The sequence below is a fragment of the Anomaloglossus baeobatrachus genome, chromosome 9 (genome assembly GCF_048569485.1).
Source record: "Anomaloglossus baeobatrachus isolate aAnoBae1 chromosome 9, aAnoBae1.hap1, whole genome shotgun sequence".
Classification (NCBI taxonomy): Eukaryota; Metazoa; Chordata; class Amphibia; order Anura; family Aromobatidae; genus Anomaloglossus; species Anomaloglossus baeobatrachus.
The window spans coordinates 203,746,980-203,759,667 of record NC_134361.1 but is presented as its reverse complement, the minus strand read 5'-3'; the positions used below and the strand labels follow the sequence as shown (position 1 = coordinate 203,759,667).

The 12,688-nt window shown below is 45.7% G+C and overlaps 1 protein-coding gene across 1 annotated transcript in view; it reads right to left on the bottom strand.

Annotated features, from left to right (window-relative positions):
• The window catches only part of CACNA1F (calcium voltage-gated channel subunit alpha1 F), a 143,767-nt gene that overhangs the window by 22,863 nt on the left and 108,216 nt on the right, over positions 1-12,688 (bottom strand). The window contains exons 35-41 of the mRNA XM_075324283.1: positions 11,777-11,936; positions 9,797-9,924; positions 8,617-8,713; positions 4,806-4,908; positions 2,261-2,362; positions 2,010-2,140; positions 533-640 (exon numbers count right to left, since the gene is read on the bottom strand). Of these exons, the coding sequence (XP_075180398.1) occupies positions 533-640; positions 2,010-2,140; positions 2,261-2,362; positions 4,806-4,908; positions 8,617-8,713; positions 9,797-9,924; positions 11,777-11,936 (829 nt within the window). The remainder of the gene's footprint in view (positions 1-532; positions 641-2,009; positions 2,141-2,260; positions 2,363-4,805; positions 4,909-8,616; positions 8,714-9,796; positions 9,925-11,776; positions 11,937-12,688) is intronic.

Genomic DNA, 12,688 nt, shown 5'->3' with positions numbered 1-12,688 from the left:
AGGGGGAGAAGAGAGAGCACAGGGGGAGAAGAGAGAGACTGCACAGGGGGACAAGAGAGAGAGACTGCACAGGGGGAGAAGAGAGAGACCGCACAGGGGGATAAGAAAGAGACCACACAGGGGAAGAAGAGCGAGACCATACAGGGTGAGGAGAGAGAGACCGCACAGGTGGAGAAGAGCGAGACCGCACAGGGGAAGAAGAGCAAGACCATACAGGGGGAGAAGAGACCGCACAAGGGGAGAAGAGACCTCATAGGGAGAGACCGCACAAGGGGAGAAGAAAGAGCACAGGGAGAGACTTCACAGGAGGGAAGAGAGAGCACATGGGAGAGAGCGCATAAGGGCAGAGGAGAGAGCGTACAGGGGGAGATTATATTTATGCGAATTGTATTATATATATATATATCCTTTCAACTTCTATAGTCTAATAATGAATCGGGGTATATTTTAAAGGGACCCACTGGGACTCTTTCACCCCGGGCCCACAAAAACGTGGAGCCGGCCCTGCACTTACATATCATTGATCTCATACCTGCCGCCCCAAGCATTTAAATGCAGCGAGGTCATCTTCTTCTTCCAGCTCGCAGGATAACGCTCTCCGAATCTCAGATCCCAGATCCTGAAGGCTTCTCAGCCCAGCCTTAAAGACAATAATGTAAACTAGTAATTAACAGATTTTCAATCTGCAGCTGTCCCCATTTGCTTTGGCCCCTTCATTCTACCAAAGACACCTAACAAACAAAGCAGCTAGGCTGTAGAATTAAAAGGCAACGCGCTGGCTGCCTGCACCGACATAGACCCAAATTATAACATTTCGCCTGCCTGCAGCCACCACTAGAGGGAGCTCACCGCATATTATTGAGCTCAATGTATGAACATCATGCAGTGATCTCCCTCTAGTGGTGACTGTAGGCAGCAAACATGTTATATTTCACATCTATGCAGGGGATTTGTCCAAAAAATGGTGCTCTGTCCACTCTAAAACTACATAGATCCAATATATATCATTTTGCTTGCTGCAGCCACCACTAGAGGGAGCTCACTGCATATTATTGAGCTCAATGTATGAACATCATGCAGTGAGCAACCTCTAGTGGTGTCTGTAGGTAGCAAACATGTTATATTTCACATCTATGCAGGGAATTTGTAAAATAAAATGGTGCTCTGTCCTCTTTAAAACTACATAGACCCAATATATATCATTTTGCCTGCCTGAAACCACCACTAGAGGGAGCTAACTGCATGTTATTGTTTAATGTATAAAAAGCATGCAGTGAGCTCCCTCTAGTGGTGACTGTAGGCAGTAAACATGTTATATTTCACATCTAAGCATAAAATTTGTCAAAAAAATGGTGCTCTGTCCTCTTGAAAACTACATAGACCCAAAATATACCATTTTGCCTGCCTGAAGCCACCACTAGAGGGAGCTCACCGCATGTTATTGAGTTCAATGTATAAAAAGCATGCAGTAAGCTCCCTCTAGTGGTGACTGTAGGCAGAAAACATGTTATAATTCAAGTCTATGCAGGGAATTTGTCCAAAAAATGGTGCTCTGTCCTCTCTAAAACTATATAGACCCTAAATAGAACATTTTGCTTGCCTGCAGCCACCACTAGAGGGAGCTCACCGCATGTTATTGAGTTCAGTGTATAAAAAGCATGCAGTAAGCTCCCTCTAGTGGTGACTGTAGGCAGTAAACATGTTATATTTCACATCTAAGCATAACATTTGTCAAAAAAATGGTGCTCTGTCCTCTTGAAAACTACATAGACCCAAAATATACCATTTTGCTTGCCTGCAGCCACCACTAGATGGAGCTTACTGCATATTATTGAGCTCAATGTATGATCAGCTTGCAATGAGCTCCCTCTGGAGGTGACTGTAGGCAGCAAACATGTTATATTTCACGTTTATGCAGGGAATTTGTCTGTAAAATGGTGCACTTAGTAAATATAAAACAACTAGAGCAATGATCTATATCTTTCCATGTTAAAATAAGAATATTGAACCTGCAACGTGGTTGAATTGTTGGGAAGGTTTTCTGTTCCGAGAAGACCCTTTTCCTTCCTACGGCGAAACTTCCGGAAGTAATCTTGGATTAAGAAAGTGGCGTAAAATTTCCCCACTGTTACTTCCTCCTCTGAAAAAAAACAAAACAAAAAAAGACCATTTATTAAGAAAAAATAAGAAAAAAAAAAAATATATAAAAGAGATAAATTTGTATGATACATCCGCATTATAGGGTTACATTAGATCTGACCTTCCGGGGGTGGGATGACTTCATCGAGTATCTTCTGTTTGGTTCTTTTCCAGATTTTCTTAATGACGGCTCTCAGCTCCTCGTTAGCGGCTTCCAGATTCCCTAAAAAGACCGGGAAACAATTATTATAGCTAAAAATATAATTAGGCCAAATTCTGAGCAGAGATTCATGTTGTGAAGTCGGTTCTGCACATTACACAGGAGCATATATATGAAGATAGCAAAAAAAAGGGAAAAATGTAGGATTTTGACTTTGCGTCGTCAGATTGTGTTATATTAATCACTGCATTGTGGCCTAAAATTCACCTAGTGCTCCCCTCCCTCCATCTAATGTCCTGTTATTTTTACTCTCACTATTAATATGAATGGGACGTCCTATATACTAACTATATCATCTATATAAGACCGGTATTAAATGTATCGATGGGTGGTCCCACCCCATAAATCATAAGGCATGTGTGAGTAGAGCGATACTGAGCATGTGCGACCTCTATCAATCATAAGAGCATGTGTGAGTAGAGCGATACTGAGCATGTGCGACCTCCATCAATCATAAAAGCATGTGTGAATAGAGCAGGTACTGAGCATGTACGGCCACCATCAACCATAAGAGCATGTGTGAATAGAGCAGGTACTGAGCATGTGCGACCTCCATCAATCATAAAAGCATGTGTGAATAGAGCAGGTACTGAGCATGTGCGACCTCCATCAATCATAAGAGCATGTGTGAATAGTGCACTACTGAGCATGTGTGACCTCCATCAATCATAAGAGTATGTGTGAATAGAGCAGTACTGAGCATGTGCAACCTCCATCAATCATAAGAGCATGTGTGAATAGAGCAGTACTGAGCATGTGCGACCTCCATCAATCAGAAGAGCATGTGTGAATAGAGCAGTACTTACTAAGCATGTGTGACCTCCATCAATAATAAGAGCATGTGTGAATAGTGCAGTACTGAGCATGTGTGACCTCCATCAATCATAAGAGTATGTGTGAATAGAGCAGTACTGAGCATGTGCAACCTCCATCAATCAGAAGAGCATGTGTGAATAGTGCACTACTGAGCATGTGTGACCTCCATCAATCATAAGAGTATGTGTGAATAGAGCAGTACTGAGCATGTGCAACCTCCATCAATCAGAAAAGCATGTGTGAATAGAGCAGTACTGAGCATGTGCGACCTCCATCAATCAGAAGAGCATGTGTGAATAGAGCATAGAGCAGTACTGAGCATGTGTGACCTCCATCAATCATAAGAGCACGTGTGAATCGTGCATGTGTGACCCCCATCAATGATAAGAGCATGTGTGAATAGTGCAGTACTGAGCATGTGCAACCTTCATTAATCATAAGAGCACGTGTGAATAGTGCAGTACTGAGCATGTGCAACCTTCATTAATCATAAGAGCATGTGTGAATAGAGCAGTACTGAGCATGTGCGACCTCCATCAATCATAACAGCATGTATGAATAAAGCTGTATTGCTCATGTGCTGCCACTGCTTTATTCTCTATTTATGCAGCTCCTTTCCCACAGGGGACTTAGGACCTCCATATCATCAGCTGGGATCCCTAACAATTGTATATTTATCATCTACCGGATTTTTTGGATTATAAGACGCACTTTTCCTCCCAATAATTTGGGAGGAAAATGGGGGGGTGCGTCTTATAATCCGAATGTAGCTTACCAGGGGTGGGGGAGAGGCAGGGGCAATGCTGTGGGCTGTGTCGCGGACGATGAGGCAGGGCCCATCCTGAAAATGCCGACAGTGCAGGCTACAAATAATGGCGCCTAGAGTCAGCACATGCGCTGACGGAGCTCTTGGCTCAGGCTCTCATCTGCGCACGCGCCACCTCTGGTCCATTGATCTCCCAGAAGTGGACTTGGGGCACGGAAGTGGCGCGTGCGCAGATGAGGTCTCAGTTTGTCGTTGAGCAGATAGCTCAATCTGCGCATGCGCCCACTACGGGCGCCATTTCTTTGAAGCCCGCACCGCCAACAGTTTCTGGATGTTCCTGCCTCACAGCGCCCGCAGCGAGCATCTGGGACACACGCAGCATCACCCAACTACACCACCGCCCCTGCCTCCTCTGACCCCGCCCCACCACCGCTGACCCCCCGTTCCCTGGTACGACACCATCAGATTATAAGACAGACTCCATATTTCTTTACCTTTTTTTTTCCCTCTAAATTTGGGGTGCGTCGTATAATCCAGTGCGTCTTATAAAGTAAAAAATTACAGTATCTTGTAAGGAGGTGATTAATGCGGTTTATTGGACAACCCCTTTAAAGACATTATTATTAAAGGGGTTGTCTAATGAACATAATCCTCCCCGTCCATAAGTCATAACGGGGGTCCGATGCCATAACGGAGAGCCATTCTGTGCTAGCAGCTCCGATTCTGGCACACATGTCCCCCGCAGAGGCCGCAGATCACCCCCAAAGGTTATAGACAACCCCCATTTACCGGCAACACCTAAATAATATTTAATTCTCTTCTGCCTAAAGCCCAAATCATCAGACACATAAAGGACAGACGCACCGTCAGTTTTTATCTTTAGCGACGTCCGCACCAGGGCAAACAGAGTAGCGTTGAAGGTCACGGTGCCATCCGAATTCAGAGGCATATTCATGGCAACCAATCTCTGTGGACATATTAAGTAAATATAAACACTTGTTGGTAAAATTGTAAACCCCCCCCAAAAATACCCTTAGTTTTTATGTTAAGCACATCATGCAAGCGCCCAATGGATGGTATCATATGATCCAATATTTGGGATGTCCCCAAATGATAAGATGAGACCTCCAGCGATCAGCTGTACTATGCAGGGGAACCTGGTGTCACACAGAGTTTTGCAAAAACTTTGCCGACTGTCATGGCGGCATTGGGCTCTGTTCAGATTCCAGATTCTGACACTCCGCCTATGGCTTCTCTGGTGTCTGGCATCTACACAGGCAGACTTGGGAGTTGACCTGCTGTGTGCTGACTCATAGGCAGGTTATCAAAAGTTAATCTCCTATAGTCTGCTTAGTTCTTTAATCACATGTTGTGGGGAGACCTATCAAATTTGCTCCTCTCCTATTTATGCTGGTGGAATCCTTCTACCCATGCCAGCTATAGTTTATTCTGTGTTGGTCTGGTGTTCCAGACTCTCTCTATGCTTTTCGCTTGGTGCGGTTACCCCTTTTGTCTTTGTATATCCTCCCTGCTCTTGTTTTCCTCCTGAATCTTTTGTCTTTACCTTAGTGTGTGTGTGTGTGTGTGTGTGTGTGTGTGTGTGTGTGTGTGTGCTGTGTGACAGAATTTTGTTTCATTTTTAACTTGTCTTTCTTTTTCTTTGGTTTCAACTCATTCCTGTCCCGGTCCTTCCCTGGGGAATTAGATCAGGACTGACCAGGAGCAGGGCCAGGAAGGAGACTCGGACCTCTCCACCATTAGGAGTATCCTTGAGAATAGGGATCAGGACTGGTCAGGAGCAGGGCCAGATAGGAAGCTCAGGCCTCTCCACCATTAGGAGTATCCTTGAGAATAGGGATCAGAACTGGTCAGGAGCAGGGCCAGATAGGAAGCTCAGGCCTCTCCACCATTAGGAGTATCCTTGAGAATAGGGATCAGGACTGGTCAGGAGCAGGGCCAGATAGGAAGCTCAGGTCTCTCCACCATTAGGAGTATCCTTGAGAATAGGGATCATTACTGGTCAAGAGCAGGGCCAGATAGGAGGCTCAGGCCTCTCCACCATTAGGAGTATCCTTGAGAATAGGTATCAGGACTGGTCAGGAGCAGGGCCAGATAGGAAGCTCAGGCCTCTCCACCATTAGGAGTATCCTTGAGAATAGGTATCAGGACTGGTCAGGAGCAGGGCCAGATAGGAGGCTCAGGCCTCTCCACCATTAGGAGTATCCTTGAGAATAGGTATCAGGACTGGTCAGGAGCCGGGCCAGATAGGAAGCTCAGGCCTCTCCACCATTAGGAGTATTCTTGAGAATAGGCATTGCTCGGGAGCCCCTGTTCCCCGCTATCCCACAGTCATCGTGACACTTGACAACAGAGCTCAGTTCTCCTGCAGCACCTCTGCAGGAGGAATGAAGTATTACAAGCATATCATGTGTCGGGTCCTCCAAAAAGAAAGACTTTTTGTAGATGATGGACTCTGTATTAGGGCATTTTAGGAACATAAAGGTAAACCTACAAGGGGTATCTACAGCAGTATAATCATATATTCAAATCCAAAATCACTCACTTTAGGGGATCGTGGACACAAAGATCAAATCAAATTGATGATGGCATCCGTATTATCCTATGGACTCCTCCTGCTGCAGCATAGGCGGAATACAGGCTACTGCAAACCGCTGGTAGCCAATGGTAAAGAAGAGCTTTAGCTAAAATTAGTCTGGCTAAATGCATATTTCCCCAGAGCACTAATTTTGCAAAATTAGGAAATAATGTACAGTGCAAAAAAAAATGGAAGCAGTTGATTTTGCAAAGGGAGAACTACCATTCACATGTCCGTGCATAAAGCTAGAAAGTAAATGCCCCCATATTGCAAAGTCACAGATGTCTAAGGGGAGAATGTCTTAAAGGTTGTCTGAATCAGAACTAGTATGTGATGCTGTCAAGACGCATGCAGGACCCCCCCTGCCCCCCACCGGCGAATGTGTGAGTCACAAGCAGACGTGTGCATGCAAATAGTGCATGATTACCAATGATGCCGCTGGCAGAGCCCCGGGAGGCTGCGCCCTGCGGACAGGAGCGGCCGTCACACACAATAGAAACCATTTCTATTTCTTTTTATTATTTCTATGATAAAATCTGAGTCTATATATACTGTATATATAATAATGTGTGTAATCGCCTCACTGCTGACCTCTGCTGGCTGAAGACATGTAATGCAACCCACTGTTCTTTTTTTTATTTTTACCAGGTTGTCATTCTCATCGCCCCCTTCTTTTTCTCTCGTAGAAATTAATGTTTTCTACCTTTTTTCCCACTAATTATATACACTGCTAATATTGTATTTACCCTCTGTATATTTGACCCTCTGCCTACCTTGCATGCCACCCGATGTGGGCAAAGCTTTCCAGATCCCAGGGGAGGTTGGATTCGCTGATAATGTATCTACCCTCTGTATATTTGACCTGCCTATATTATGTAGCGCCCCTGAGTACATTAGGGTGCTACAGGAAACTGCATCCTTTTTCCCCAGGGTGCAGGACCTACCCCCCATGGTTCCAGGTTCCCAAAAACCGGTGTCACCTCCATCAGCACCACAAACCCCAACCAACACCTCACACCATGACCTGTCAGACACACCAGTGGGTTGGTCTAGCTGGAACAGGGCCACCCTCCACCTAGGGGTCAGGCAAACGGGTGGGAGGGACCAAGAGAGTCGAGTAACAGCTCTCAAAGTGAGAGGAGATGGAGTGTTAGCTCCCGGGGAGCTAGGAAGACAAGAATTGGGTCGCAGTGGTCCGGGACCAGAGGAGTCTGTGACCGGGTTCAGGGACGTCGGTCTGGGGTGCGACAGACGCAGTGTAAGAGGGACTGCAGGCACCAGAGAGGGACCAACAGAGCTGACCGGTACCGAGCACGACGGGGTACAGAACCCTAGGTCAGGAGCTGATTCAACGTCCTGGCAATTAACCTGATGAGGAATGGGGCCTTCAGGGACCTTCCTAAAGCTCAGAGACTGAGAGCATCAGCACAACGCGGGGGACAGGGTTTTCAATATAAAGCAACCCACTGAGGTCCCAAGTGTCAGCCCTTATGAGCAAGACTTCACCCAAGACTGAAGAACTGGACCTTACAGATTCAAGCTATAGGGACCCACACAGACACAAACAGTGCACAGAGGCAAGTTCTGGGCTACTAGTGACACCGGTGGTACTGGGGACCTGGCAGCAGCAGCTGTGCACAGAGACTGTGTCTCGTTTCCTCTCCACCTATCCAACGCCTCAACCACCGAAGTGAGTACGCCTGCCCCTGCACTCTGCCCTTCCATCTCTCATCATCACTCGAGCTCCGGGGCCTTCCCTACCTGCGGAGGGACTGTCACCTTGCTGCTCCCCACCATCTGCCCCGGTTCTCATTGCAGCAGCAGCGGTATTCTCATTACCGCACCCCGCAGGTGGCGTCAAGAACACTTCCCTTGTAAATAATCCCCTTTTCCAGTTTGAGTGCCCGCCGAGCCCGAGTCCAGACCCCTCGAGCCACGACCATCCCGGATCCGAGCACCCCGGTCGTCACCAGGGCGGCACACTTACATGCCACCCCATCTGGGCAAAGCTTTACAAATCCCAGGGGAGGTTGGATTCGCTGATAATGTATTTACCCTCTGTGTATTTGATCTGCCTACCTTACATGCCACCCGGTGTGGGCAAAGCTTTCCAAATCCCAGGGGAGGTTGGATCCGGCGTAATAAGGTCACAACATCCAAATGTTTAATACGACCCCTGCAAAATAAAAAGTAATCACTTTGGGGTGCAGGTACTGGAGACGAGGTGCCCCCTGCTCTCGAGGGATCGATGTCACATTCTTACCAGTGGGTCCCTATTTAGTGAGGAGGTTGGATAGATGAGGCATTTCATCTTTTTAAGTTTAGTGGCCTTTAAATTTGTGGGTTTTGAGCATTTGTGCTCTGCAAGGGCACATGACCCCTTAAAAGGGGTAACCCATAAATAACATGGCGCCAGCACCTGGTATACCCAGGCAAGTTCAGAGGTGCACACTCTGCCCCGGTTTCAATTTTTCTATAGTGTATTTGTGCACTGAGTGTATTGAGTGTGCTCAGGTGGCGGCTGTGTTATACAGTCGGCACCAAAGTCTAACTGGTGTGATCAGAGTCAGCTCTAATCTCAGCAGTTTTCCTTCTTAGATGCAATTGTCAATCAAGACAGTGAAGTGTAAATGACTGAAAATAGGTAAAAGTGTCCCGGCCTCTATCTGCCTCCCAACAACATTATCCAGGGACAAAGTGGAGCATTTTGTTGGCATCATACTTTATTTGTGCAATGAAAGAAGGGGCTTCATTAGGAGGAAAATTACTTTGTAAGGGCTGTAAAGTTGTGAGATATGAGCTGAATATTGCTATTATTTTTTCTTGGGGGGGGGGGACATGAGGCTCCATGATTTATATGTACACCCCTGGTCCGATGTATATAAAGCAGTAGTGTACAGGGGAGACTCCCTCCACCCACGGTTCGCGCATGCGCACTACAGCTCCCATAGGTCTAGAGTAGAGGATGGAGCATTGATCACACATGTGCACTACCACTCCATTCACACACAGACCTTTTGGCATTGGTTGTGTTGCCAGCTATGAGACCCTACCGATTATACCTTTATCAACTCTCCTGTGAAGTCGTAATTGGGATAACCCCCTTTAAGGATCATTCACGACCACCTATATTGGTTACGATACATTGACGACGTTTTGGAGGCTCACAATCGAAGTTAGTGAATAAAAATAAACCCACACGTGGTACACGACATAAATGACTACATACAGTCGATGAATCTTGCTTTTGACGACTTACTTTGCCTCGGGGTCGTACTCGGACCAGATCCTCTTAAACTCATCCAAATGATGGGGACCGAGAATCGACCAGTCTCGCGTCAGATAGTCAAAATTGTCCATGATGACGGCAACAAACAAGTTGATAATCTGAAATATATTTTATATATATATATATATATATATATATATATATATACATACACACATATATATATATATACACATATATATATATATATATATATATATACACATATATATATATATAAAGCAAAAGTAATTGAAAATTAATTAATTGTTAATAATTTCATTAAAAAAATAAGTCAATTCAGAAAAAAATAAAAGCCAATAATCGGCTGAGAATTAATCTTGAAATGCCTGCGCTGCCGTATGGTGAAATGTGCAAAAATTGATTTCCGGAGTGAATCCTTACAGATTTCGCCCATGATTTGTGGCCTGAATACAAAGCAGGACCTCTCGCGCTTCAGGCAGGGTTCGGCTTATATTAGATGGAAATTGAGTCACCTAATGCATTTGAGTAGCTGGGAAATCGGAGGCCTCAGAAATAAAGCCGAATGGATGATAATGAGGCAATTGCTTGGTTTTACCTCGGAAAACCTCACCTCAATGGATTTCAACTGCAACTGGATACAAGAAGGACAGAGAATTGGGGACGGTGACTGTGCTATCATTTTACAAAAAAATTACTTGTGCTTTATATAATATAATGGCACTTCTGTGATATGAAGCTTCAGCCGAGAAAATGGAAAAAAAAGCTCTCCCTGCTAGAGCAAAAAAAAAAAAAAAAATAGTCCTTTTGTGTCTTTTAAGGGGGTAAGTAATAAACAGTTAATAGGATCCCCACCTATCCCAATAAAAAGGGTCTGGAGTGATGATCACACATCGACACCATGGAATTAAAAGAAGTAGCTGAGTACAACGTTTCCGATCTTCGTCAGTCCCATAGACAATAAAAGGAGCATCAATGTTCATGCTTTTCCATCTCTCCATTGAAGCGGGTGACTGCAAAGCCTCAATATCGGAATAGGTGTATGGCTGCTGTCCCTGCAGGGATGCCGACTTACTCACAGCCCCGGTCAGGTCCCGTTCTCCCCGGCTACCACGTGGCCTTTCACGTGCTCTCCTGGCTTTCTCCCCTCCCGGGCCCTGTACATGCCGCACAGGATTCCTGGAAGTGCACCTAAGATGTGTGCGTGCATACTGGCTCTCCTCTTAAAGGGCCGACACTCTATTTCCAGGAAAGGCACTGTGTTTTTAAGGCACCCTCCCATTAGGGGAGATGCCTGCGCAATGCCTTGACTTAGTTAGTTTAGAGCCTTCTACCTAGCTAGTTGTCAGGTCAAGAGCTCTTGTCCCGTTATCCTTGTGTCCGTCTCCAGTACCTGCCTTCCCATACCTGTGTACCCACCATTCCTGTCCGTACCCACCTGAACAGCCTGCCTCAGTCACCCCGCCTGTACCCGTATATACCTGAGTCCGTCAACTGCCCTGAGGGTCAGCTGCAACAGTCATGGTCACTGCCCTGGGAGTGGTACCTGGCGTCCGCCTCACGGTGGGCGCTTTGTTAAGCCCCTCCTAGTAAAGGGTAAGCCTGGGGTCCCCCGTGTGGTCCAGTAGGTGCACTAATCCCACTTGCTGTCTCTACACTGGCCACAAGTGTTACAGTAGGTGGGAGTCCCAGTGGTCGGACCGTCACCGATTTGACACCACATTTGGAAGGCACCGTGGCTCTTTGTGGATTGCACTGCCAACTGAACAGTACAGAGACATACAAGATAAGTAAGAGGAGTCTGTCTGCACAAAGAGACTGTTCAAACCAAGCATAGGCGATCGGTGCACCTTGGTAAGAGGAACTAGATGGAAAACAAGTAGGTGGCAAGGTGCGCTGAACTGATCAAACTAGCGCCTGTGCTTGGTTTGAACAGTCATTTTTTTATGACCGACTCTCTTTATTGTAACGGACTCATCTTCTGCTTACCAAGAAAGCACAAAGCATGAAGAAGCTGATAAAATACACAATGGCGAAGTTGCTGCCACAGGTAAACTCTTCCTCCGGCGCAAAGTCGGATTCGCTGTCACATCTCTTGCCCGGTAAACTGGCCAACATGATGTCCTGCCAGGCTTCACCTGTGGCACATCTGCAAAAAGAGAAAAGAACCAGTGTAGCTTTGATTTAAAGACTGTATATCCATGGCTCTTGTATAATATCTACATGCACAGTCTCATTATGGAGAGTTTCAACCCCTGTAAGCCACACAATGGCAGCCATATCGGCTCTAACCAAGAAATAAATAACTAAACAGAAGCCTTGATTTCTGAAGATTTTTTTTTTGTAAATTCGATTTTTGCACTAAATATATATATCACCAGACCACCAGATGTGTGCATGTATGTAGTAGACTGTGTGGGGTTCACACTGTATTTAGGAGGCCATGTGTAGGCTCATAATGTATATAGGAGACTATGTGGGACTCATAATGTATATAGGAGGCTGTGTTGGAGCTCATAATATACATAGGAGGCTGTGTAGGGGCTCATAATATATATAGGAGGATACGTTGGGGCTCATAATATATATAGGAGGCTTTGTGGGGACTAATAATGTATATAGCAGGCTATGTGGAACTTATAATGTATTTATAAGGCTATGTGGGGGCTCATAATGTATATAGGAGGCTATGTGGGGGCTCATGCTCTATGTAGGAGGATATGGGGGACTCAATGTATATGGGAGGCTACGTGGGGCTCATAATGTATATAGGAGGCTATCTGAAGGCTCATAATGTATATAAGAGGATATGTGGGACTCAAGGTATATAGGCTATGTGGGACTCATAATGTACATAGGAGGCTATGTGGGGGGCTCATGCTCTATATAGAAGACTTTGTG